General features: G+C 52.9%; 1 protein-coding gene across 1 annotated transcript; it reads left to right on the top strand.

Annotated features, from left to right (window-relative positions):
* The first annotated feature begins 4070 nt into the window (after nucleotides 1–4070).
* Nucleotides 4071–16738, top strand: LOC100733890 (sulfotransferase 1C1-like). The gene is made up of 8 exons (XM_003471610.4): nucleotides 4071–4258; nucleotides 6476–6667; nucleotides 8678–8806; nucleotides 10010–10107; nucleotides 14021–14147; nucleotides 14929–15023; nucleotides 15970–16150; nucleotides 16381–16738. Exons 2-8 carry the CDS (start codon nucleotides 6496–6498, stop codon nucleotides 16491–16493), a joined length of 915 nt encoding a protein of 304 aa, XP_003471658.1. The 5' UTR covers nucleotides 4071–4258; nucleotides 6476–6495; the 3' UTR covers nucleotides 16494–16738.
* Nucleotides 16739–26615: the final 9877 nt, after the last annotated feature.

Here is a 26615-nt window from a genome sequence, read left to right as displayed (position 1 = left end):
CCTGCAGCTGATCCTGTGGAGGCCCCCCTGGGCTGGTGGTCACTGTTGTTTCTGTGTCCCCATGGGTCTTCCCTCTGGGCCCCTCAGCATTCCTGTCTCTTCTTAAGGAGCCCAGTCCTGGAGGACCAGGAGTGGCTCTAAGGACCTTATTTTACCTTAACTACCTCTGTCATGGTTTATGTCTGTGTACCCCAGGCCTCATGAGTTTGAATTGTGCATTTGTTATTCATTCATTGTCTAGTGCTTGGATTGCTGGTGTCAGTTTTCCACCCACAAAGGGGTGGAGCCAGGATGTGATGTAATGGCAGGAAGAAGGTGCTTCTTGTTCTTTGCTGGTTCGAATTTGCTGTTTTGCAGCCACCATGAAAGGCGGCCCAGCCATGCCCGCCTGCCTGGGAGCCAACTGAGTGTGGACTAAAACCTCCAAAAACTGTAAGAAATAAACCTTTCCTTTCCCAACTTTGGGCTTCAGGTATTTTGTCTCAGCAATCAAAAAAAGTAACTAAGACAACCTCTAAAGACCTCATCTCAGCTATGGCCACACTTGGAGGTCCAAGGGAGCAGGACACTGTCAGGGACACAGTGGGAGAGGGCCTGGGACCTCACAGTACCACTGTCTCCTGGCCTTTGACAGATGTGCCTGTGTTTGCACCACTGACTCTGCCTGGGCTGCCCAGTTTCCTCCCAGCATGGGGAGTAGCTCAGAGCTGAGGGGACCCTGAACCCCCAAGGAGAGTCACTCTGCTCATTTCCTGCCTGACTGGGAAAAGATCAAAGGCGCAACTGGAAGCCCTGACTGTTACATTCCAGAAGAGCTCCAGTCACCTTGAGTCCCTGAGCAAGGCCAGGCTATCTCTGGAGCTCTGGGCCAGGGGCAGTTATCTGGCTTGAGCATCATGAGCCCAAGGTCCAATTCAAAAAGGCTGAAGCCACCAACACAGAATCATGCCAGGAGCAGGCCCTGGAGAACCACAGACAAGGTTCACCGCATCCCAACTCTAAAATTCTCAGGACAGGGCATTTCCTGCCGAAGGTAGGACTCTGTCTCCAGAAAGGTCACTATTCCACCTGGTTAGTTTTTCACAAATTGGCTTCTTCCTGTTTGTTTCCCAGTGCAAACTTCCCTAAAATTATACACCTATGCCTTTCTGAAAGGTGCTTTCATTTGCCTTCCACTCTGTAAGGAAGGAGAAAGCCCATGATATGGCCAGCCTCGAAGCTCCCCACGTCTACGTGCAGCCTGGGAATTCACTGTCCTCCGTGCCAGCAGGTCCCCTGACCTCTGTGATCACAGGGCATTGGGTTTACCTCCCAGCAATGAAACCATATAACCCGGTGTGTGAGTCAGCAGTGAGGTCAGCTTCCCCGAAACCACTTGCATTATGCCAAGAAACCACAATCCCACAGGTGACCATGGGGAAGTCAATATACCTGACAGGTGCTGGCCCTGGAAAGGGGCCCAAGGTAAGGTGGCTGTGACCTTCCTTTTCCCTGAGGAGAACACAGGTCAAAGATGATATTCCACAACATTACCCAGAGCACCTGATCCCACAACTATTACCAAAACTTAGTGCAGAAAGTCTAAAAAAAAAACAGCACCCTTCCGCTTTATTTCAAGGCGAAGTGGATTGCATGGAGCAGTTATGTGACTAGAGAAGAATTTCTGAGCTGGTCTCACCATTGGAAAACCAGAGTCTTATGAAGGGTCCTCCAGTAGCAGCCAGTGCAGGCTCTCAACATGGGAATCAGCTTGGTTTTTAGCAATGGATCTAAATCTGCCAAAGGGCCCTTCTTGATTTGGGATGAAACCCAGAAGCTCTCTTGTCCCAAAACCTGCCTGCTTGATCGCTGCCTGGCCTCCTGATCTCTCTACCAGCAACTCCTCAGGACCACATAGGCTCCAGGCTCCTCAGTTCTAGGAGCAGGAAAAGCCCAGATCTCAGAATCTGCTTTCTCTGCCAGGCATGCCTTTGCCAAGGTCTTGGCCAGTTTGGCTCCTCCAAGGCTGAATTCCACCTGCCTCACAAGAATGCTCATAACTTATTGACCATCAGCCACTGATCCCAACCATTCACTGCTTGCTTTCTTCACAGCATAGGACCTGCTGAAACCCTATGCATTGCTACTCTTCTTCTTGTACCGGACTGGAAGCCCCTCTCCACAGCACCAACCACTAAACTGTGCCTCACACACAGAAGGCACTTAGTCACTTTTGGATGCATGCAGGGATGGGTTGATGGGTGGATAGATGAATGGGTGGATGGATGGGTGGATTGATGGATGGATTGGTGAGTGGATGGACAGATGGGAGGATGGGTAGATGGGTGGATGGGTGGATAGATGGGGGATGGATGGGGGGATGGCTGTGTAGGTACATGGCAAGAAGATGGTTGAGATAATGGATGAATGGAAAGACAGGTGGATGGATGCATGGATGAATGACTAACTCTATAGGTAAGCAAATGCAGACCACCTTTCTAACATATGATGCTCAAACCAAAAAATAAAACCCTTAATGTTTACCTCATTCTGAATTATTTAATGGATGACTCCTCTGTTTCTCTCCACACTGCCCACAACTGCACTTACCATTTCCACATGCTATGGTCCACAGGTGAGTGAAAGTGGCCTCATTGGCCATTTCCCCTCAGAGTACACCAACCCTCCCAATGGCCAGTCAAGTTGGAAGTCCTATGCCTCTGGACACGGATGGCAGAACCCCCCCAATTACTTCATGGTTCACCTAGCACCTTCCAGATAACCACCACTGACACATGGGCCTGAAGGGTTAGTGACCATGAACAGTGGTACTACATATCCAGAAATTGCCAATAAAGAGAAAACACACTATTTCACCACCTGGCCCTTTTATACAAGAGCAAGCAAAACTGGAATCATTTGAGATCAAACATGTGGTATTCATAATTTTCAGTCTGCCTGTTTAGGGCAAGTGTCTCAGCTTTAAAACTGTTTAATATTCTCATTTAATGTAATTGGCTGCAGAGATTATTTACCATACAAAATCGTGAAGTATAGTTTATGTATTTAGACAAGTGAGTGTTTGCTCATTTCCTTCAAAAATCATTGTTTCACAATCTGCCGACTCCAGGAGGCGGAGCAAACGAGGTGTTGTGCATTTGGGATGGTGTTGAGCTGCAAGACCCCGTGCCATGCAACCTCCCTTCCCGCTGTGCAGAAGCAGGCAGTAGCCCAGTGGCTCTTGGTCCACCTCAGCTCTGGGTCCAGCTCTGGGGCTGGAATCGGATCCAGGTGTCTGGCTCCAGGTAGATTGTGAACACTCTCTGGGCCTTGGCTTTCTTCCTGAGGACTGGGAAGGGTCCTGACTATCAGGCAGGACTCACGCAAGCTCCAGTTGTAGAACCCCAAGGACACACTCAGGAATGGAGCCCCTGTGCACTTCAGTGAGCTCTGCAGGTTTGCTGCTGGGCAACATCCTGTGGGGAACCACAACTGCCTCAAATAAAACCAGCACTTAAGACTGGACAAGAGTAATTTTAAAAATTGTAGTGAAGTTCACACTGCAAGGAGCATAAAAACCCACATACAAAATAACCTTAGTGTGAAGGCAGCTTTAGCCTTAGCAAATGAAAGTCGCAGATTTTCACAAATTGCGAGAGAACCACACACCCCTCCAGAAGGAGGCACTGTAACAGTGGAATCACATCAGGTCCTCAGACAACTGAATCAAGACACCAAATAAAATGTCAACTTTGCCATATCATCAGACAAAAATGGAGCCTTAACCAACCTAGAGAGTGCTCTAAGACATTTTTAACCTTTGGCATTTCTCTTCTACTCAAATGGAAAACTGTTAGGACAGGGTGTGAGGCTTCCCCACCCCTGGCCTTGATTGATCTGCACTGCAGGTACAAAGGTGGCAGGAATGTGCCTTGTCATTTCCAACTCAGAAGTCCTTAGGCAGCCACAGGACAGACTGTTTGGAGCCAGAGTGTGCTGTGCCCCAAAATACCAGTGTTGGGGTGCAATGCATTAACCACTCCTCCTTTCCCTCCCTTGTGGACTCCCACGTGGTTGATGGCCTGATCCCTGCTGCCTTCATAGCCTTGCGAGGGAGGGACAGGATTAAAAGGAGACAGGTCCAGCAGGCCTTGTCCACACTGGCACACAAAAAGCCTTCAAGTGTCCGCTGCCTCCGCAAGGAAGGATCCACATACAGCCAGGCCAGCACAGCCAGCAGCAGAGAGCTAGGGCAGGCCCAGGACCCTGCTGCAGTCTGGTGAGTGCCAGTTGGGTACCCCGGGCCAAGCCATAGACCAAAATACATGGGTTTTAGGAGTGGCAAAGGGGTGGCGGCTTTTGACAAAGAAGAGCAAAATATGTTTTTCAAAGATATAAAGGAGAGAATTTGCTTCTCTGACTGTGTTTCCCAATATTCTAAAGGCTGTGCTGTGGGCTTTACTGTGATATCAGCTACTGGACCTCAGCAGTACCAAAACTGCAAAACAGGGGCACCCATGGTGACGGAGAGGGATGGGACACAGGAACCACAGCCACCACGGGGTTGGTGTACCTGACTTGACTTAGGGCCCTCAGCAGGCATCCAGAGACAGTGGAAGTATGTGGGGACCCAGTGCAGTGCTGCATTAGGCAATGAGAGGCTTCCCTGGTCCATCGAGGAGGTGTCCTCCCCAGGTGGCCTGAACCTCACAACTGCAGGGAGCCAGACATATTTGTTCCTGGGCCAAGACACAGAGTTGGCCATGGAGCTGGGAGGTCCAGAAGACCAGAGACCAAGGGCTGCTGTGGACTGACGCCCTCTGCTACTCAGGGCCATAGCCAGCTCAGCCCAATTCCTTCTTCCTGCAGAGAGATTCCACTGGCTAGGTCCAAGAAGGAGGGCTGGAAGGATGCAGGCTGCATCCCTGGCAGCTGCTGCAGGTTCAGAGCCACTTAGCACTAATGGAAAGGTAGGGCACACATTACACCATGCCCAGAACAGCACAGGCGGCCCAGGGTCAGGGCGGGAACCAGCTGTGCCCGCCTCCCTGGAAATTTCTCACCTCTCACTGCTCTTCTATGTCACCAAAGCACTCTCTCAACTTTCTGTGTTCAGATGCACTTCTAATGGAGGATTTTTTTGTTAATGTTTTATGACCCTGCGTAAGAATTTTAAAAAGCTTAAGACATGTATCCAGTCAAACCGTTTCTGGCAGGGCATAGAATAAAAGAGAATTTTTACTTAAGCCAAAAACAATGGGTTAAGAAATGTCCAGTCTGATCGGATTACTTTAAACTGTCACCAGACCAACACTAAGAAGTTCCTCACACTCCACTGGCACTCCTCTAAACACAGAGCCAGGGGGACAGAGGAAAGAAGGCCAGCAGCCTTGGCACAGGCAGTTGAACCCTACATGCTCAAAAGGCACCAGGGAAGGCAGGACACAGTGGGGCCCTGCAGGGAAGGAAGGTGGACTGAGCTGCTGACTACAAGTAAGTCCTCTTCTGCTCTGGCTCTGTGGTCATTTGATGACACAGAGTGTACCTGGAGTTGGACCACAGTGACCCTCAGGACAACTTGTATCCTCCCGGCAGGGGTGCCACGGTGCTGGGCCAGGATCTTCAGCACCCCAGGGTCTCTGCAGCTGTCTCAACCCAGAACACAGTCCACCTTCTCACCTAGCCTTCGGTTGCCCCTCTCTAGTCTCTACTGAGCTGGAAATGTCCCTGAACCAGGGCCACCCTGTTGCCTTCTGCTGCCTACACTTGGCACGGCTTGCACGGGCCACCTGGCTCGTGTTCTCAGGACTCACAGCATCCTCTGACTGGGTTCTCTGGAAAAGTCCAGACACGCCAGACACGTGGATCCTCTGATGCGCCAACCCGTAACTGGGTTCTCAGGAATAGTCCAGCATCACGGGAGTGTGGTGGTTGCAGCACAGAGCAGGCAACCCTGCTCCCCCAGAGCCAACTCAGAACCCGGGCATTGTGGGCTCCCCCACAGCACCTGGTGACATGAGCTGATACCCCTGGGGCTATGGCAGACACCCTGAACCTCCTGCTGCCTTTCAATGGGTTCTAGAGTTTCTCTGAAATGTTTTACTTTTATTATCCCTTGAAATTTAAGACAAAAAAAGATAAAAAACATTTTAAAAACCGGAGAGGAAAGAAAGTTTTGTTATAAAAAGTCTAAGTTCTCAGTCCCTGAAGCCACTGCAGCCTCTCCAAGGTCCCTGTGAGGAATACTGGGGACCCAGCTGTCACTCAGCAGGAGACTTGACAGACACAGATTCAGTGCCAATCCTCAGGGACAGGTGTTTGGCACCTATGTCCTTAAACAAGGCCAGCGGAGGATTTAAACCCCAGCCCCACTTCTCCCATGGATCAGCATTAGAACCAAAAGGGTTCCTGTATGTCTCTGAAGCCTCTGACAGAGTCATGCCCTGAGGGAGTGAGTTTTGCTCTTCCAAAGGACCCTGCTTTCCCTCTCTCTAAGAATCCACTAGAACCACCACGATGTCCTTGGAGAAAATGGAAGACCTCCATCTGGAGGGAAAATACCTGGAGCTGGGAACGAAGGAGGTGAATGGCATCCTCATGACCAAGCTGATCAGTGACAACTGGGACCAAATCTGGAGCTTCCAGGCCAAGCCTGACGACCTCCTAATCGCAAGCTACCCGAAGGCAGGTGGGTGTGAGGCCCGGGACGAGGGTGCCTTGCTGTGGCAGCAGTGATGCCAGACACAACTGCTCACATAGGAAATGCAGATTTCACTATGGCTGGGAGAGAACAACAGCCAGCCTGGCCCTGGGCTCCCTGCCTGCACCCAGAAGCCCTGCTCCTGAGTCCCTGGAGGAAACCACCAGGCGGGGATTCTGGGCCTCAGAGGGCTGTCAAGGGACAAGGTGTGTGGGTGCAGGGGACCCTGCTGCCTCTGATGACCCTGTGCTGTGAGGAGTCCAGCACTCACACTGAGCACAGAGGCCTAGGTCAAAGAGGGGGCCAGCTTCAGCAGAGTCTGAAAAGTTTATAGGACAGGAAGGTGCAGGTGGAGGAATGGGGGCCCAGCTTGGGAACAGACAGTGAGGGAGAGCTTCAGCTGGAGACCATGGGTGACATTCAATCTTGTACTGATCAGGCCCACAACCTCTCAAACCAGTGGACGGGGAAGGCTTAAATAAGAGAGACAACGTTAAAGCTCAAGGAGATCAAAGCCTGTTAGCAGAATTAGAGATTCTCTGGGGCCTGAGACAAAGAACTTCTCCGGGAACCCATATTTATTTGGTTTTCACACAAAGTATGTGGATAGAGTGGAAAGTGCCCTTGCATCCCAGGCCTGGGCTCTCCCTGCCTGCTCTGCACAGCACTGGTCCCTGGGACTGACTTAAAGCTCTCTGCTGCCTCCCTGGCCTTGGACCTGACAGACTTCTCCCCATCACCACACAGACCAGGGCTCCTTGGAGCCCTCCCCTCGTCCACTGCTGGGTCCTCCTGCTAGCTGGGGATTTAGCTCAGTGGCATAAGCACCTGCCTTGTAAGCAGGCGATCATGAGTTCAATCTCCGGTACCAATAAAAATGAAAAAGACAAAAAAAAAAAAAAAAAAAGACCTACGTGCCAGCCCCCACCATTCCTCACCTGGCCTCATATACCGGCACCCTGCACACCTGGCACGATGCACTCGTAGCCACTCGCACGCTGGGCAGCCATTCCCGCACCTGCAGCCCATTCACACACCTGCAGCCCATTCCCATCTCCTGATCTTCTTGAGGTTCCTGGGGTTCTCTGTTCCTTGAAAACAAACTGAGCCCTGACACAGAGCAAGGCTGAGAACAGCTCTGGGTTCAAGGGTCTCTTGACTGGCAGGGAGAACTGGTCCTCCACCCTGTATTTCTCTTCTTCTCTGCCACTCTTGGTGTCTCTGGCATGCATCTGCCTGACAGTGACATGTGCTGGGAGGCTGAGAGAGCTGCACTGACACCAGCAACCCTGGCTCTCTGTAACTCTCCATGTCCTTGGTTTCAGGTGGCTTTTGATACTAAAGTCCAATGTGATGGCTGCAGTTCCAACCAGAATAGCAAGGAAGTAGAAATAGAGAAATAGTTGTTTTACTTTCCTTTAATAAAGAAAATGTCATGGAACTTAGTGGCCTGGCCCCATCTCCAGCTTCTAGAAAGCCTGAATCATGTAGCCCTTGCCACAAGCACCTACATGCCCACCTAGCATCTGAAGGCATCTTCATTTAGAAGAAAATAGAGGGGAACTGAGCAAAGGTGTTGTCCCTGCCTGTCTCCTCCTGGGAAGTTAGCTAGGTGTGTTGGCAGACTCAGGAGGCTGGGGCAGGAGGCTTTTGAGGAGTTTAAGGCAAGCCTGAACTACAAACAAAAACCCTGTCTCAGGAGAACATGCAAATAAAGGACCTTTAGAGTAACGCATGGTGAACTCACTCTGCATGTCGCTGCATCCCTCTAACCCATAGTGAGTCAAGACAAATCTGTCAGGGACAGAGCCTCAGTGATAAGCAGAGCATAGCTGTTTCCAGGCAGCACCTGTTGCTAACATAGGGACTGTGAGCACAGGAGCCTGCCTGCCCAACCTGGGTGCCACTCGGAGGATGTGACCTCATTCCCAGCCCTGTACCCGTGACCGAGCCATGAGTACGTGAGCGTGAGGAGCAAGTCTGTCCCGGCCCTTCTAGGCACAACCTGGACTCAGGAGATCGTGGACATGATCCAGCAGGACGGGGATGAGCTCAAGTGCCAACGTAACACCACCTACGAACGGCACCCATTCATTGAGTGGGAGATGCCACCGCCCCTCAAGTCAGGTGAGTGACGGAGGAAGCCTGGCCACAAGGGCTGCAGGAGGCCTATCTTGGATGGGTGGGGGGTTATGACAGAGGCTTAGGCTCAATTGAGCAGCTGAAAGAGGCACAAGAGCTGTTCCTGAAATGCAGGACATGGTGGCCCAGGACAGACACTTCTGGGCCCTGGCACATGGGAAATGCCTTAAAGCACCTCAGGGGCAAGAGCATATTCAGGGCCTCTGCTTCCCCAGACCTAAGGATAAAGCATTGCAGGGTACTTCTGGGGTGTGGTAAAGCCCTGAAGGGACCCAGCATCAGGTCTTTTGGTCACAGGGTAGGAATCCCCCACACAAGGGACAGAGTACCTCACCTTCTCTCTGCTCCTTCACCCCCAGCCCTGATCCAGTGGTTTACCTGTTTCTTCCCTGCTTCAAAGTGCACACACCCCAAGCCCAGGAATAGCACCACCAACCCTGACCACACCCCCAAACCCAGTGCAAAGCAACCTTTCTTCCATAGTTGGGTCTGCTCAAGCACTTGCTGAGTGTCGGGCACTGGCTGACAGTCCTGGCCTGGGGGCAGCAGAACCTTCTTAGCAGAGGGAGCTGACACAGCCTTTCCAGTTGCCATGCAGAGTGAAGGACACTGTCCCCGTGAGAGAGGCCAGACACACAAACACATAGACATATGCACCCTAGCTCTCTATGGAACAGGAATCCAACTGTACAGCACAGTGGAGCAGAGGTTTGCGGTCTGGGGATCAGGTGACAAGACCAAGTACAGTGAGGCAGGGCCAAGGCCTATGGTCCAGAGCACAGGACAACCAGTGCTGTAACGGGCCCTCACTGTGACCTATGATGAACTAGAGGAAAGAACTTCAGAGTCCCGACAAGGAGAGGTGGAGGGATTGATGCTTACCCCATGAGCACACACTGCACAGGGGTCCAAGGTCGCCACACTGCCACCCTGCACTGCACACAGGTCCTGGATCAGCACACTGTGCTGTTCACTGTTTTTGTTTTGTTTTGTTTTGTTTCGTTTTATTGTTGGGAGCGGGGGGGGGGGGCTGAGGATTGAACTCATGACCTCGCTGAACATCCAGCACCTATGACTCTTTTGGAAGGGCCGTGTGTAGGCCCATAGAGTTCAACCCTGGAATGACTCAAGTCCCTGTTGGGGGCTGCTGCTGTGGAGGGGCACGTCTCTAAGGACCCTTCCTCCCAGGTCTGGAGCTGGCCAAGGCAATGCCATCGCCCAGGACGTTGAAGACACACCTGCCCATACAGCTGCTGCCACCCTCTTTCTGGAAGGAAAACTGCAAGGTAGGGGGGCCCAGTCCTCCAAGGAACACGTCCCCAGAAGGCCAGAGAGGGTCCCCAAATGAGTAGCATCAGGCAAGGATGAGGAGGGAACCAGCAGTGGTGCCCAGGGCACCTGGCGGTGTGACCCATGAGCCCACATGCCCATTCCCCACTCTTTGGAACATGATCCTGGGAATACATTGGGAGGCCCAGGCAGTTTATTCAGATCATCTGCCAACCACACCACCTTCAGAATGGCTGCTGGGTGACAGAAAGCAGGTGCCATGGCGAAGATTCATCTAACTGGCTAGGGAGCCACCAAGGACTAGAGAAGCCCCGCTCAGGGTGCCTGGGTGGGTCCTAGATCTGTGATGCTGGGGCCTGCGTGGTCCCTGCCCCTTCCTCTCTGTGGTCTTCCTTACTCTGCTCTCTGGCTGACAATAAGTGAGAAGCTGTCCTACTGTACCTGTCTGTCCACCAGGATGCCCCTGCCTAGGAGCCAACCAACCATAAATAGCTTCCCTGAATCCATGGGACAAATAAACCTCACCTCTTGGCAGCTGTGGGTGTTGGATAATTTCTCACAGCAACAGGAAAGCTGACTGATAAATAGAGGTGTCCTGAGCAATTTTAGTGTCTTTGTTTGCATCCCTAAAGAAGAAGGACCCGGAGGACAGGGCCATGAAAGAGGCCCACATGGGAGACCCATGAGGGGATGTGGGGCAAAGTGAAGAGGACTGGAGAGCAAAGGAGGAAGGAGCACAGAGCCACGCGCTGTATTGGGCCCTGAGCAAGGCTCCTGGTGCTGCTCTAAGTCCCCGAGATCCACGGAACCGCTCCCAACCTCCCGGTTCCTGCTTCTGGCTCTCAAGGCCCTTTGGAAATGCAGCCACCCTAGGACAGTGGGCTCAAGGGACTAGGGGGGATGTGCTCACAGATAGAGACCCCGAAGTTGCGCAGTGCCCCCTTCCACTGCCCAAAGGGCCCACATGGATCAGATGACCATAGCCCAGCTCTCCTCCCCCAGGAAGAGAGATCAGATTTCTCCAGCAGGTGGAAGCTTGGTCCACAGTTGCAGAGCCTGTGTCCACCAGGAGAGCTCCAGGGGTGTTTTCCCTCTGCTTCCTCTGGTTGGAAAACCCACCTTATTCTGACACTTCCTCATTCAGAATCTATAAATGCAGGGTACACTGAGGTAGCCCCCATTTCCCTTTGATAGCTCCTTCCCCAGCAAGTCTTAAACTCAATGAAATACCGAACACAAACCAAATGTAATGTAGGAATCTGCACTAAGCCAGATGGGATACAGAGGCCTGATATCCCAGCACACCATGAGGCTGAGGCAGAAGGATCACAAGTTCAAGCACAGCTGGGGCAGCTTAGAGAAGCTCTGTCTCAAAGTACAAAACTTTTTAAAGAGTTAGGGAAGCAGCTGAGGGTGAAGGCTTGGGGTTCAATTTCCAGTACCAAAGGAAAAAGAGCCATGGAAATGTGGCCAAGCTGTCAGCAGGACCCACCCATCCTCCTTGTCTTCCAGTCAACCTGCTTGGGAAGCCGGATTGCCAGAACCTGTGGGAGAGGTGGCCAAGATTAGAGAGGGCCTAGAAGCTTGCTCTCCTTCCCTTCCTCACCAAAAACTCAGCATTGGGGTCCTCCATCAAGAGCGCCCCCTTCTGTGAGAGTCCAGGCCAAGGGAAGCCCTGCTCTGCTAACTGAGTGGAGGACCTCATGGCTTGCCCACCTCCTCTCTGCACGTTGTCAGCAAAGACATAGAGTCATACTTGACCCACTGGGGCCCAGTCTCACCATGGCTTCGAGGTCACACCTGCACCAGCCTGCCTGTGACACCCTCACTCTCTCTCCCTGCACTCCTGCTACCCCTGTTGCTCGGGAGCCAGTGTAGTTTCCCAGTCTCCTCAAGGACACAAGGCCCCTTGTCATGCCTTCACTTTAATACATTCTGGTGATAAATCAGGTCCTCTGGGAAATGTGAACCCCAGTGGCAGCACCTCCCTTTGCCAGCTGAGCTTTGTGGGTTCTGTATCAAGTCACATGAGGCAGCTGAGCCAGTTCTCCCTGTTCTGCTGGTAAACAGTGCCCAAACTGGTGCTGAGACCTGTCCATTTGCTGATCAGCCAAGTCCTAAATCTCACTCCCAAGCCATAACCCTCAGGGAGTAACCATGGTGAGGGTCTCGAGATGGACGATTGTCCCAAGTTGCCTGGGCTGTAGCCACTCCAAGGGTCTTCACCGAAGGACTGAGGCAAATGCAGTGTTGCCACTGAGGGGAGGAGTCGGTGTGAGCCTTGAACAATGATCACAGGATGGGTCCAGAGCTGGAGACTGCAAGAGACTTCAGAGGTCCAAGGTGACATGGTAATAAACGTCCTTGAGATCCTCTAGGAGGAACCATCTGAAGCAGCCACTGGAAATGCAAGACAGCAGATCTGCATTGTGCTAAGCCATAAAATTCATTGTCGCTTGTCAGAGAAGAGGGTGGAGGCTGAACCAGATCAACAGACTCCAGAAAACTGCCAGCCAGTGCAGTCCACACTGCAGTGTACCCGTGTCTGTGCTGATCGGTTCCCAGGCTTCTATTTCCAGTGACCCAGGCCTTGAGAGCAAGCCCACATAGGCATCAGGAAATGTAGCATATAACATGCTTACACAGGATGAAGACATGGCCATTGCTGCATTCTTCCTAGGCTGCTAGCTGCTTCCTCCAACTTGGGATAGAAATCCAATGTGAGGAGGGGCAGAGACACAGAACCATGCTCAGCTGAATGGTGAGAGGTGGGCATGCCACTCGGGAGGCAGGAGAGGTGGCCGCTCACTGATAGGAATCACCCCAGAGATGCGTGAGACACTGGAGAAAACCAAGTCAGTCAGCAAATACCCAACCTGGACGCCTGAAGTAGACAATCTCTTGTGAGCTCAGGGATCTGAGATCCACGCCATTAGACCTCTCATGACAGGGTGAGGCGATACACAGCCAGGTCCCCTCAGGGCCCTCTCCTGGTAACCCAGGGATGTCCCTCTATGTCTTGTGTTCTGGAGGACCACTGTGGCCACCAGAAGCCTACCCGGGGATCACACCTTACCCTGGGGCCAGGAACAGCACCAAGGACCTAAAACTGCAGCTCTTCAGTAAGCATGCACAATTCCCACAGGATCCCCTGGACAGGGACAACAAGCATGAGGCTGAGTCAGCTGTCCTTCACCAAACCAGGCCTGTCAGGGAGAAGACCCCACCCCTACAGTCCCACAAAGACTCAGCACTGCCCAGGTCCAGGCCCCATCTGTCAATGCACAGTAGCAGCGTGATCCCCTGAAGGCTGAGGTCAGCTCCTGGTATGACGCAGGGGGACTCACTGCCCCTTGGGCTCCTCTCAACCAGGACTCCCTGTTCAGCAGATCTGGGACTCCATGTTTCTCAGGCTTAATACCACATGCCCCAGGGTCTGAATGTGGTGCCCCCAGACCCACACACTGACTCTGCGCAGCAGGAGGTAGGGATTGCAGAGGTGGCGCAGTGCAGGGCAGGCTCCTGAGTGGGATGTGACACCCGTGAACAGGAAGCAGCCCTCACCACAGGCCACACTCACAGACACCTTGGTCTTGTCCTTCCAGTCTCAGGAATTAACTGCATGATGCAGATGCTGTTGCTCTAAGACCCTGGTACATGCTGTTTTGTTTACCAGGCTTGGGGCAAGAGCTGTGTTCATGCAAACCAGGACACTTTCAGGACAGAATGCACTGGTCATTCTGAGCACACAGATGTGACCCAGAGCTGTCCCTGGGCCCCCAGGGGCTAAAAGCACCCCCATATTCTGTTATGCGGGCAAGTGGACTGGTCTAAATTCTACAGAAGGCTCCCAGAGAGCCCTGACCCATGATGTCTCTGTTTGTTTCTGTCTTTGCTGGCTGTCTACAGATCATCTACGTGGCTAGAAATGCCAAGGACTGCCTGGTGTCCTACTACCATTTTTACAGGATGAATAAGGCATTGCCTGAACCTGGCACTTGGGAGGAGTACATTGAAGCCTACAAGGCCGGAAAAGGCAAGTGAAAGGAAGCGAGGCCTGTATTTCTCATCATCTCCTGACATCAGGAGAGAACACGGCACTTCATGACTGGGCCCACTGAGGCCCCACGGTCCTACAGATGATACACTGCTGTCATCTGGGACAATTAAGGGAGAAACAAGGGCGGATAGGGCTTCTGAGGGGAGCCCCAGGTGCCTGGAACAGGAGAGGACCACTCCACTTCAACCAGAGTCAAGACTATTAGCTCCCGAGAGAAACCAGAGGTGATAATGGTCCCAGTCCCTGCTCTCCTCCTGCCCCTGACACACCAATCCCAACCATATGCAGATTCAGGGCAACCCAGTGACAGTGTGCAAGTATGTGGCAGCCTTCTGCAGCTTGAGATACTGCTGAGAGCACATCTCCCTCCACCGCCACCTCAGCCATGGCCTTAGGCCTGGGCACTGCAAGTATCCACAGTGAGACTTTCCCAAATCACCCTGCCAGCAAACACTCACTAGCTGCCACAGATCTGTGCACAGAGCAATCTGGGAGGAAAACAAAGACTCTGCCCCAGCCGAGAGGCAGTATCTCAGGAGGGGGAGGTTCAGGACAGACCCAATCCCAGGAATCCAGAATCCTAAGATAAGCACCCTAAATACTGTATATAAAAAAAAAAAAAACACCTGGGTTCTCCTCCAGCAAGACTCCTGCTATGATCTCTGTCCCTATGATGCCCTCTCTATCTGAGCCAGCTCAGCTGTTTCTAGCTGCCCTGCAAGTTTCTAGCTGCCCTGATACCACCTGTCTCCCACAGTGCTCTGGGGTTCCTGGTATGACCACGTGAAGGGGTGGTGGGATCGGAAGAACCAGCACCGCATCCTCTACCTCTTCTATGAGGACATGAAGGAGGTGAGACTGTGCAGCACCCCCAGAAGCTCCCCATCCAGAGTGAAAGTTCTAGCCAAGCCCCGAGGGTACCTGGCTCTGAGCCGAACCCTCCCTCCCTCTTTCCGGCTCAGTGTTGCTCCCAGGAACTCTGTCCTTCCCCTGGCCTTCCACACTTCTCAGGCATCCTCCTTCCCCAGAGAAAGTCCAGCCCACATTGGCAGGCCAACCTGTGGGATACCAGGAGCCTTGTTTCTCTGCCTGAGAGATGGCATGGAGTCTCTCCTTGGAGGTTACCTCACAGAGCCCTGCCATCCTACTGCTGAAGCTGAGCTGGAGACACTCAGAGTCCATCCCCCTCATCCACACTCAGAGCATCCTCACTCACGGAGCTCAGGCTGAACAAACACAGGCAGCCAGAGCTGATCTCTCCCCCCTGCCCTGGGAGAATGGCATCCCCAAGATCTCATGGAGCAGATCTCTGGGCTGCTCCAGATTATAAAAGTACCTCCTGGGCCAAAACTGAGAGAACCTGAAATGGAATAGGAAGCTTCAGGCCTTGCCTTTCTGTGTCTGTTATTTCCGGTCATTCTCCTATTGGTTTTCAGTGAGGATCAGAGACAATTTTTTGCCACATCTGACCATGCAGATAGGAGTTTGTCCCTCTGACCAACACTGCCCCATCCAGAGGGATCTCCCAGAGACCCTTCTCCAGATCCCTGGCTTATCTGGGGCCAGGAAGCAAGGACTGGCTCAGCAGGGAGCCACAAGGCTCCTCTGGTGGCAGGAACAGCCCTGGTCTGCTGCTGCTGCAGCATTCGGGCACCACCATACCTCACACTGGTTCCTCTTGGGAAATGTTTGCTGACCATGCTTGAATTGTCCCTTAGCTCTTCCCTCCCCAAAATAAACATCCTCCCTGAAGGGAGACCCAGATTCTTGTTTCCTATAACTGTTCCTCCACACACAGGACCCAAAGAGGGAAATTCGGAAGATCCTGAAGTTTCTAGAGAAAGAGGTCACTGAAGAAGTCCTGGACAAGATCATCTACCACACTTCCTTCCAGGTGATGAAGAATAATCCAATGACCAACTATACCACTCTGCCCACCAGCGTCATGGACCACTCCATCTCCCCTTTCATGAGGAAAGGTAAGGCCTTGGTATCCTGAGTGCTGAGCACCACCTCTGGGTCCTGAGGCAACTCCTGCATTTCCTCTTGTTCTTGTTGGCATCACCACTGTGCAGTTTGCAGAGGCCCCTTCCTATTTCCTCCCATCCCCCCTGCTCCTCCTATTCATCTTCCATGGCTGCTGGTCCCCAGGGTGCACACCCAATCCTCCTGGTGCTCTGCAGCACCACTGAGTCCTGTCTCACTCCAGGGATGCCCGGGGACTGGAAGAACCACTTCACTGTGGCCCAGAGTGAAGCCTTTGATAAGGACTACAGGGAGAAGATGGCAGGGAGCACCCTGACCTTCCGCACGGAGATCTGAGGGTTCAAGGTCAGGGCGGCTCAGCCCTGGGCCTCTAGACTTCACTCACTTAAGCCTGCATTCTGAAAGATTCTGGACAGACCCCTTCCTCCATCCGAAGACATCTTCCCCTAGGTGCTGAGCCACTATGCTTGGCTCCTCTCCGCATGTCCAGCCCAAATGAGACATTTCCAGCCATGTTAGAGGTCAACCCTGTGGACCCTGTGCCTGCCCAACTCAGGCAAAATAAACAAAGATCAGCTCCACTGCTCCTTCACAATTCTCTGGTCTCTCCAAGGTGAACCTCAGGGAGAGGAAAGGAGTAATTTCTACCCAGGAGCCTGGATACAGGGACAGTACTGTAAGGGAGATGCTGAGCAGTGGGACTTCATCCTGGACACGCTCAGCTGACCTCAGCAGCACAGAGCCCCTGAACAGGCATGAAGCATAGGTCCCGAGGCCAGGAGGTCCGAGGTCCATGGCCCTCACCAGGTCAGGTCATTCTTTGATCCACACAGGAAGGGGCAGGGCCCACACTCACCCCTGTTGAACGTTCCTGTCTTAGTTACTTTATGATCTTCGCTGAGACAAAAATACCTGAAGCCCAAAGTTGGGAAAGGAAAGGTTTATTTCTCAGTTTTTGGAGGTTTCAGTCCACACTCTGTTGGCTCCAAGACAGGCAGGCATGGCTGGGCTGCAGTTCATGGCGGGAGCCAACAGCAAGCTCGAACCAGCAAAGGGAAACACACACCTTCTTCCTGCCAACACATCACATCCTGGCTCCACCCCTATGTGGTTGGAGCACTGACACCATCAATCCAAGCACTATACAATGAACCATCACAAATGAACAATGCAAACTCATGAGGCCTGAGGGACACAAACATAAACCATGACAGTTCCTCAGTCTCAGCACTAACTAGGGGCCATCTGTACTGTTCTGGACATTGGATCCAGGGACCCCCAGAATATCTGAAAGGTGGTCCACAGACAAAGCTGAGTGGGAAAGCATGCAACAGAGGGCCAGCACAGCACACTGAGACAGGCTGACCCTTCTGAACAGGACGGGGCAGAGAGAGGTTCAGGAAGCACAGCCACAGGACAAGTGGCAGCAGCCAGTAATAAAAGTTCAATGGTGAGAGGAGAGGCCGGGGAACCAACAGACAGACATCCAAGGACAAGTACTCAGGGACAAATGCCCTGGGACTGACACTGCAGCGTGCCTTGGCTTGGCCTATCTCCTGTTTCCATGGAATTCAGACAGTGTCAGTCTGGTGACTAACAGGCTTCTTCTCAGTCACCTGTGAGCCGACCCTGATGGCAAAGGGCAGCTCTGGCATTCACAGAGTCTTCATCTTGGATCGGCGCTGAGTGCTTAAGCCACCAGGCTGATCTGTGCACAGGAGAGCTCCCTGTCAGGCAGTGTCACCTGAGCTCCCTGTGGGGCTGAACCCCAGGGATGGGGATGTACTCTGGAGGTCCAGGCTATGCCTATAGGGAGCCCCTCTCTGGGAATCCCAAGGCCAAGTAACTTCTGTCCTTTGTAGTTCCCCTCTCATTCTGCTATTAGCCTCGGAGTCCCACTCATACTCCCTAATGACTCTGTTATCAGGGCCGGCTGTCCAGAACAGGGCACTGACTGTCACCCTCCTTCAAGGGTTACCTCCTACCTGCTGCTGTAGGGTGACCTTGGAGTCACATCCAACTGCAGCTTTGTAAAGACAGACAGGATGCCCCACAAGTGCAACCAGCGAGTTGAGATGGCCCAGGGCCAGAGAGGGCACTTCAGGCTGCAGAGCCACAGATAGAGACCAGGCTGTGACAGATGCAGGCCGGAAGCTGAGGACAAGCTCACACTTCACACAGGGTTCTTAGAGGAAAGGAATTTCCCATGAGCCCAAGGAAAAATAACTAGCGTATTCAGGACTTTAAGAAAATCTCTAATCTCTCATCCCTGCAGAAGGATCTTTTTACACCTTGTTTCACAACAGGACTCACAGCAAACTTGTCAGCATGTCAAACTGGTCAGTTGCATGTGTCATCGGTCCTTTCCTTGTCCTCTGAGGGAAAGCCATGTTAAGAAACTTTCCTCTGTCATTTACACAAATTGTAGAAAGAACAGAGCTTTGCTTTAAAGAAATGTCAAGAAAGGTGCACTGTGGGGAGTGTGACTTGTGCAGCACTAAGGCACACAAATGATTACCTCCCCATCCTGAACATAGTCTGTGGCCTGTTCTATACATCCTAAGACATGGGTCACGGAGCACACGGCAATCAGCCATGCCATGGAGTGGCTATGTGGTGCCAGCTGGACCAGCAGATTAAGTGGTAAGATCTTCTCAGCCCCCCACTCCAAGAGTCCAGCTCATGGCAGGGCCACCCGGGAAGCTGCAGTGTTCCTTGGGGGCCCACACCTGCTCCCTCCTGAACCTGTACCCTGCTAATTAACCCTGGCCTCTCCCATCCTGCCCAGAAACAAAGCAAGGAGGCTCTGCAGGATTTGACAAGAGCCTTCGACCTCTGGGAAAGCTTCTCCTCCCAGGTCTCTCTGCCTGAGGGACCTGGGCCACACACTTTCTTGGGGTCACAGACCAGGAACATGTAGGTCTAGGAGCACATACCCATGAAAGGTATCCACACCAAGCCCCGGCACCCTGCAAAGCAGATACCTGGGTCTCCTGAAATCTCCACCTGCCAAGGGTGACCTTCATTAACTTGACATCTGCGTCCCACTGGGGAGAAAGTGAGGAGACCCAACCTGAGCATGGAGCAGTGTCAGGCCAGGGAACACAGGACCAGTGTTTCTCCTCACTGTCTGAAGAGGGTGCCAGATGGCTGGGCTCCTAGAATGCTCGGGGGGGGGGGGGGGGGGCTCATGCAAGGGCCTGTGTGGAGGGACACTCTGCAGAGACCTGCTGTGCACGCAGAGGTTCCTGAGGAAGTCCTGGAAGTGCAGACCCCTAAGAACCTCCTGCCTTCTCACCCCGCCTGCTGAAGTGCCCAGCTAGCCATGCACTGGGACGGGCCTGCCTCTTCTGTAGCTGCTTGGGTCCCCAAAGCCTGGAGTTCTTGGGGCTGGAATCCCCCCAGGATGGAATTTGCAGGACAGGGAGGTGGTGCAGACAAACAAGGTGGGCGTGGCCACTTAGGCCACCTGGGCTCAGTCTCCAGGTGCTTTGCAGAGCAGGGCTACAATCAGCCTAAGTGTGAAGAGGAGCCATGAGTGGCTGTGGACAGTGCTCCTTTCCTGGCCATCCCAGTGAGCCCCTGGAGTGCTATGGCTGTGGTCTTGGTCCTATGCTTGAGCACAGCTGGAGACTCTGAGGCTTGCCCAGGAGCAGAGAGAGAACTCTGAGTCTGTGGCAACCTCACCCTATAAGGCCTAGGAGGATGCCTACCCCTGGAGTCATCAGCAGGAAGGCCAGGACCTCATTGAGCCAGGAGTACATTGGGTCAAGCAGGCCAACACGAGCATAGTGGTACTCCCCAGTATATCACACGCCTCAGTGTGGCTCTCTGCAGTCCAGCACAGTCACAGGTAAGGACGCAGGAGGACTTCACAAGCATAGCCAGGAGGGCATCACCAGGCACAGCTGGGGAGGACAGGGCCCAGCAGCCATGCACACGGCCCAGCCTGGCATGGGTGGGTCTTGGCAGCTAGGAGCTTCATGACAGCAGGCACAAGTGTCCTATACCTGCCAGGATGTCCCCAAGAGCTGTCCAGAGCACTGGCCCTTCGGGACATGTGCTCTAAAAGCCTCTGAATGGAGGGCAGGGCTGTGACTGTGCTACCCAGGTCCAGAGAGAAGGCTTCCGGAGTGAAAGGGGCATAGAGTGAGGATAGTGACATCAGATAGAAATGTGCAGCACAGCTCCTGCTCAAAGTCTCAGCAAGGACAAAGCTACCCCAGTCTCCCATGAGGAGCCAGCACTCAGCAATATCTAGGCCTACTCAGGTAACAATGGTAATAGGACAGACCCCTAGGAGAGCAGAGGTAGCATGGGGGCCAATCTGCCTGCTCTGCCCTTGCCATGTGTGCCTGGGGGGACATCCCCTCCTACTCCAGAACACATTCCATGCAAGTAGGAAACAACGGAACCCAAGACAAAGCTCCACATTCTCTTCTGGGGCAGAGGAGTCTGCCTCCAGTAAAGTATATTTGTACTTTACCTGTCCAAAGTCAGTTCCCTTGGCCTCAGCCTAAGAACTTTAACTGTTTTTATTTTATTATTTTATTAACTGTTTTTATTTTATTAGCACAGCTTTACAGGACATGCAGCCCAGGAGTGTCCTGGGTGTGGATGATTGCACACAGCAAGGCTCCTTTCTTCTGTTAATTCTCCTTCCCCCTCCCCCTGCTCCTTCTCTCCCTCCTCCTCCTTCCCCTTTTCCTCTTCTTGATCCTCTCCATCTCCCCTACCTTCCCCCTCCTCACTATTCCTCAGATCTGGGGCCTCTCCACTTCTCCATGCTTGTACCCTGGCTGCTCTCCTCAACCAGAGGCAGAGGCCAAGGTTGCTTCGTGCTAACAGCTCAGAAGTCAAACCCACCTCTCCCAGCACCAGACATGGTGGAGAGGATACAGCTCCTTTTTCAGGGTTGGGGCCAGGGGGGATAGAAGGTGGAGTCCCCAGGCCCTGTGAATTGCCTGTGCCTCCTGAACCTGCACCCCAACTTCTGAGACAAATGTCTGAAACGCAGGATTGTCCAGCACTGCAGAAGGAATGTGGCTGTCTCGAAAGGCCTGGCACTTGGTCATGTCATTCTCCTGGTGACTGAGTCCCACCTGTGTCATGACGCTGAGGCCAGAGACCCAGCCTGACTCTGCACCCAGGTGTGGCCAGCACTATCAAAGGTAAACTCAGTGAATGGACCTCAGATCCGCAATACCAGAAAACAAGTTCTTGAAGCAGAAACCTACATGCTTTTATTTTGCCCAATGGACCTGGCCAAGCACTGCAGGGTCCTGGAGGAGGCCAGTAGCAGCCCTCAGGAACCCTAGAGCCTTCCCACCTCCTCTCTGTGGGCTCTGTCAATCACCAGAGTAGTGAGGTCCACTTGTCACTTTTCCAGATCCTTGGAAGGAAGTCGAGTTGCACAGACCATGAACTTCCAAATCTGGAAGGAATCTCTAGCCCCTTAAAGGACAGAATAAATTTTGGTTGAAAACCTTGTTTAAGGGCACAGGGCCGATATACAGCTGATTGCCACACAGGTCTGTATACCTGAGGCCTTGGGCTCCCCCTCAAACACCACAGGAAAGGAATGCCCTCCAAACCCAGAGTCAGAGTACCTTCCCACTCAACACATGGACCCACAGAGCAACACCTGACCCTGGAGACCACGGGAGAGCCAAGCCTCTGATGAGAGTTCAAGAGCCCCTTGGCTCAGAGGCTGCTATGGGCCACACTGTCACATGCACCAGAGCCCTTGACCCCCAGAAAGCAGTAGGGGTCCATCCTGAGGTACTGCCCAGGATGTGGCTACACTTCCATCACATGACGGCCGACTTGCACATGGGTGAGGACATGCAGTTGTGGGTTTTAAGGTCTCAGTCTATGCTCAGTGCCCCCATCATCTCAGGCCCATAGGACGCAGCATAGACACCAGGCACGGGTGACTAAGTAGGCTGCTCACCCCCTGGCTGGAGTGAAAGAGAGAACAAGAGGCCAGGCTCCCCCACCCAGTCCTCAGGACACCCAGAATCATGGGCCTGTCTTGCCGAGATGGATCTCCTACAGAGCTGAACCATGGCCATCACGGCTCCAGAACCAGCACAGTAAACATTAGCTATCATGTATGGGTTGGGAGAACCCAAGTGCCTGGCATTCAGAAGAAACTCAGATCAGTTGCTCCTCTTTCTGGAACTCTCCTTTGGGTCAGCCAGTCCATGGTTGCTACGGAGGAGGTGGGCAAGAGATGCCGGTGGAGCAAGTATGCAGCAAGTCCCTGCCAGCCCCACTGAGGAGTTGCCCCCAAGTGTGGGTACAACGGTCACAGTCAGAACCCAGGGAACCTACAGCACCAGCCTGATGGTGCAGCCTAGATGCTGGCTCAGGTCAAAAGCATGGATGTTTTCCACGGGGTAGCTTGGCCAAGAGAGGTCCTCAAGTGAAACATGTGTCCCCAAGGTGCAAGAAGGGCCAGGGAGACTCAAGAAGGATCTAAGTGTCCTGCAAGAGCCGAACCAGGCTAGGCCCAGCTCCTGGCACTGTCACAGCCCTCACATCCTTCCATCTATGGGGTCTGATCCTGCAGCTTGGTGCAGGCAGGGGTAGGTCCACAGGGTTCCCGCTCGTGCTCATTACCTTGCTGAGCTGTGGCTGACAAGGCCATGGTGGCACTGGCTAGCTGAAAGGGCCATTGCCACCAGTGTGATAAGAAATGACCCCAACAAGTCATCCACACATGCAGAAGGCAGACAAATCACAGCCTGCTCGGAGGACAGGAACCCTCTTCCACAGGGAACAGCCCTGGTACAGGCTGCAGCACACAACTGTCCACACTAAGAGGCTTTCCACCCTCGGAGCCTGCCCAGCGTCTTGGTTTGCATGTGCTGCTGTGCATCAGTTTGTCTGGCTTGTTGCTGGGGTTAAACATACACACACACACACACACACACACACACACACACACACACACAGAGAGAGAGAGAGAGAGAGAGAGAGAGAGAGAGAGCACTGCCTGGGAAGTCCATACCGGAATGATGTTCGCAGGACCCAGACCTTGTGCCTTGCTGCCCAAAGGACAGCTCCTCTATGCTGCAGAAAGTGCAGGTGTGGGCACAAATCAAGGCGACAATAAGGACCCAAAGCTTACATGGGAAGTCCACAGCAAAATATTGCCTATCATAAGCATGCACTTCCAGTCCTCTGAAACTTGGGAAGCATTTTTCCCAAAGGTGGGGCCAATCCTGGAGATTTCCCCTCAGCCTCCGAAGTAATCAGCTCCATGATACCTGGGTCTTGGGCTGTGCCCTGCAGAACAGCAAGACAGGACTGCCTGGGCTATGGTGCTGGAGACTCAGATCTCAGAATCTGATACACAAGATTTATCATCATTGTTTCTAACTTCCTTTCACATTTCTAGGACCATTTCCAGTAGCTACAGTTGCTGTGGATTATGAAGAAGAAGAAGAGAAGCAGATAGTCAAAGAGAGAGAGAAAGAGAGTGAGACAAAGAGAAAGTAAGAGAGAGATTGAATGCCTTTCTCTGGTCCCCGAGTGGAAATTAAGCAAGAAACAAGGGAGAACTAAAGACCAAGGGCACAGCTAAGGAGAAAACGGCCCAGGAGACAAGGAGTTGTGTGACCTGTGATGGGTCAAAAACAAAAGGAACAAAAAGACACAGGGTCCTGCCTTGAAAGCGCAGCTTAAGACTGCACTGAGCTGGCTGGGACAGGGAGGCAGGAAGGCCTGGTGCTTCCCAGGCCCACAGAACTGCTGCTCTTGTGCTCACAAGACCCAGGGGACCCAGGCAGCTGAGGGGGTAGCATCACTGTCAGAACTGTGTGCTGAGTTCTGGCACCACGAAGGGCCCAGAGAGCGCTCCCTGTACCCAGGACAGAGTCTGGCAAAATGATCAGGGAGCTGTGGCAGCCTCTGCCTTCCTGAGAAACAGAAGCTGCTGCCTGGATTCTTCCCCAGCTCCAGCATAGAAAGGCTCCCTCTGGCTCTCAGAAAGGGCTGGGAAATTTCCAGGGGGAGATGGACCGGAAATGAGAAGAAATACAAGAGTATATGCTCTGATCACCCATGAGGCCTGGACCAGAGTGCCAGGATACACCAAGCCCAGGACCACAGCAGGCACCCATCAGGGCTAGTGTCTCCCATGCTCGCACCCTTGACCAGCTCAAGAGGCCCAGATAAACCAGATAAACGGAAACTCAATGTTTTTGTTTCTGGCTTTCATTTATCAGTACAACAAATGCATCATTGCATCAAACAGGAAAAGGATAAAGAACCATTTGCTGAGATGGAGCCACAGAGTTCACACAGTCTGCATTTACAACAAACCTGGAGGCCTCCCACTCAATCTGAGCAGGTGCCATCATGCAGCTAGGACCACTGATGCCTTGGGAAGGTAGTTGTGCTAATCATTAAGGCAAAAAGAGAAAATTGCTGTATGAGAAAAGCAAATCAATATACTAAGTGAGTCTCATGGACTACTACACACCGTAAGACTGTTCATCGTCCTGTCCACTTAGTTCACAGCAGGCATGAAATGCTCCCAGCAGGCAGATGCAAGGCACAATGGACCACCAGCATCTAATGCTGATAGCGGGAGGACTCTGGTAACCTCTTGGGGAAGGGTCTCCTCATGGACCATTCAGAGCATCCTTCACTGTGGAGCTGGTGGCACAATTCAAATGGCTTGAGCATGAAGTGGCTGAGTACAGGTGTGAGCTCAGCCTCACAGAACTGATGGGAACAGGCAGAGGCAGGAAGTCCCTTCAGCTGAGCCAAACAGAAATTTTAGGCAGGGTGTTGTGCACTCCAAGCCACTGGTCACAAAGAGCCTGAGGGGCCTGGGGCAGGGCAAGCCAGTTCCCTTCAGCTGGCCTGGGCCCAGGGGATGGTGTCAGAAGACACATCCGCACTAGGCCAGAAACAAGAGATTACTGGTTCAAACTGGGTTTAAATGGTATGCAAGGAGGGAAGACAAGAGAGCAGCCATGCACGAGCTTGAGCATGAGGCTGCATGCAGACTCAGGGGCTGAAGGCACAGAGGGCTGAGCCTGTTCACAGTTGCCCTCATGCATGTGATATCTATCAAATGTAGCACGTGTGTATGCTATGTTAATAAAAAACGTTGTTAGATAGTAGGGGTCTGAGCCTGTGCTTAGGTGTGGAAGATGCAGCCCACAAGGTGCTGAGGACCGCAATGAGGGCAGGCGGCCACAGAGAAGGTGGCACTGGTATTGTACACACCAGAGCAGATGGGTGACAGTTGAAGACATCCAGAGGAGGAATGTGTGGACTTGGGAGTCCACTGGGGCTGAGTATCAGTGCTGCCTCAGAGAATCGGGAAGAGAAATGGAACAGCAAGTCTGCAGGCAGAGGAAGAAAGGTGTACCTGGGAAAGAGAAGTGGGGCGGAGCCCCTGGGGTCACAGGAAACAAGGCTGCTTCAGCAGGGCACCTGAAGTCCAGAAGTCACCTAGTCTGAGCCGGTTTGGCCTTGTGCAGAAGAGCAGCAGCACAGGGTCACTTGGCACCAGGTCAGTCTGATCCTCCTGGGAGCAGGACGCAGGCTGGACTCTCCCTCCAGGAAATGCATCTCAGGCTGATCCAGTTGTGGGCAGCTCTTCCCCTCTGTCCTCACTTTGTGAGGCTGAAAGAGCTGGCTCTGGTAAGCACTAAGGGCTAAGAAAGGGTGTGTTACCACCATCTCTTCCGGTCCTAGGCAACACTGCACAATGGACCCTTTCCTCCCTCCATCCATGCAGAGTGACCCAAGGCCAAGGTTGCCCAGTGCTGGACACATCTGGCCCCCTGGCTGACTACCTACTTCCCTCTTCCCAAACCCAAGTACACCACTCCCTGCTCGAACAGAACCTGGCTTACGGACGAGTTGTGGGGCAAGGAAAGATTTACCCATTAAACCTTTGTGACACAGAAGAGGGGGAACAACTTCCCCAACCCACACAGATTCAGGCTCCTTTTCTCTAGGGTCCAGCGTGGAGGAGGAATCCCATGGAGCTGACTGAAGAATGCAGTAGCTGGTAACCTGTGGACTCTGCTCCTCTGGCCACTCACTCAACCACATGTTTGTGTTTAAATGACTGAAAGGCTGTGTGCTCAGGGAGGGCCACCTGTCGCCAGGCAAGGCTTTGGGGCAGAGCTTTCTTTGGGCCATTGCTGCAACTACACCCAAGTCCTGCCCATCTTAGACTTTCTGCTTAACACGGGTGACAGGGCTCTCAAAGAGAAGGCTCCTAGATATTTTCTCCTGCATCTGCATTTGCAGGAGCCCAGAGCTGGGAGTCACAGTGCAGGGTGGTCATGCGTCCTGGTGGCAGATCTTGGTGGTGTCTCTGAGCCCAAGCACTCCCACAGCAGCTATTGTGGACCAGGCTGGCAGCTGCCACATGGGACCTAGAGGTACCTGTGCCCAGGAGCAGACTGTAGGTTGGCCTTTGCT

This window comes from Cavia porcellus, unplaced genomic scaffold, assembly GCF_034190915.1.
Source record: "Cavia porcellus strain 051 isolate PalLab524CR breed Dunkin Hartley unplaced genomic scaffold, mCavPor4.1 scaffold_18, whole genome shotgun sequence".
In the NCBI taxonomy this organism is placed as follows: Eukaryota; Metazoa; Chordata; class Mammalia; order Rodentia; family Caviidae; genus Cavia; species Cavia porcellus.
The sequence above is the reverse complement of the archived record's forward strand: the minus strand, read 5'-3'. Positions and strand labels throughout refer to the sequence as shown.

Excerpts from the sequence above, each read along its gene's own strand:
- LOC100733890 (XM_003471610.4), top strand. The coding sequence starts at position 6,496 with ATGTCCTTGGAGAAAATGGAAGACCTCCATCTGGAGGGAAAATACCTG. Across the intron at positions 10,108-14,020 it reads TCTGGAAGGAAAACTGCAAG|ATCATCTACGTGGCTAGAAA; the intron begins GTAGGGGGGCCC and ends GGCTGTCTACAG. Across the intron at positions 15,024-15,969 it reads TCTATGAGGACATGAAGGAG|GACCCAAAGAGGGAAATTCG; the intron begins GTGAGACTGTGC and ends CTCCACACACAG.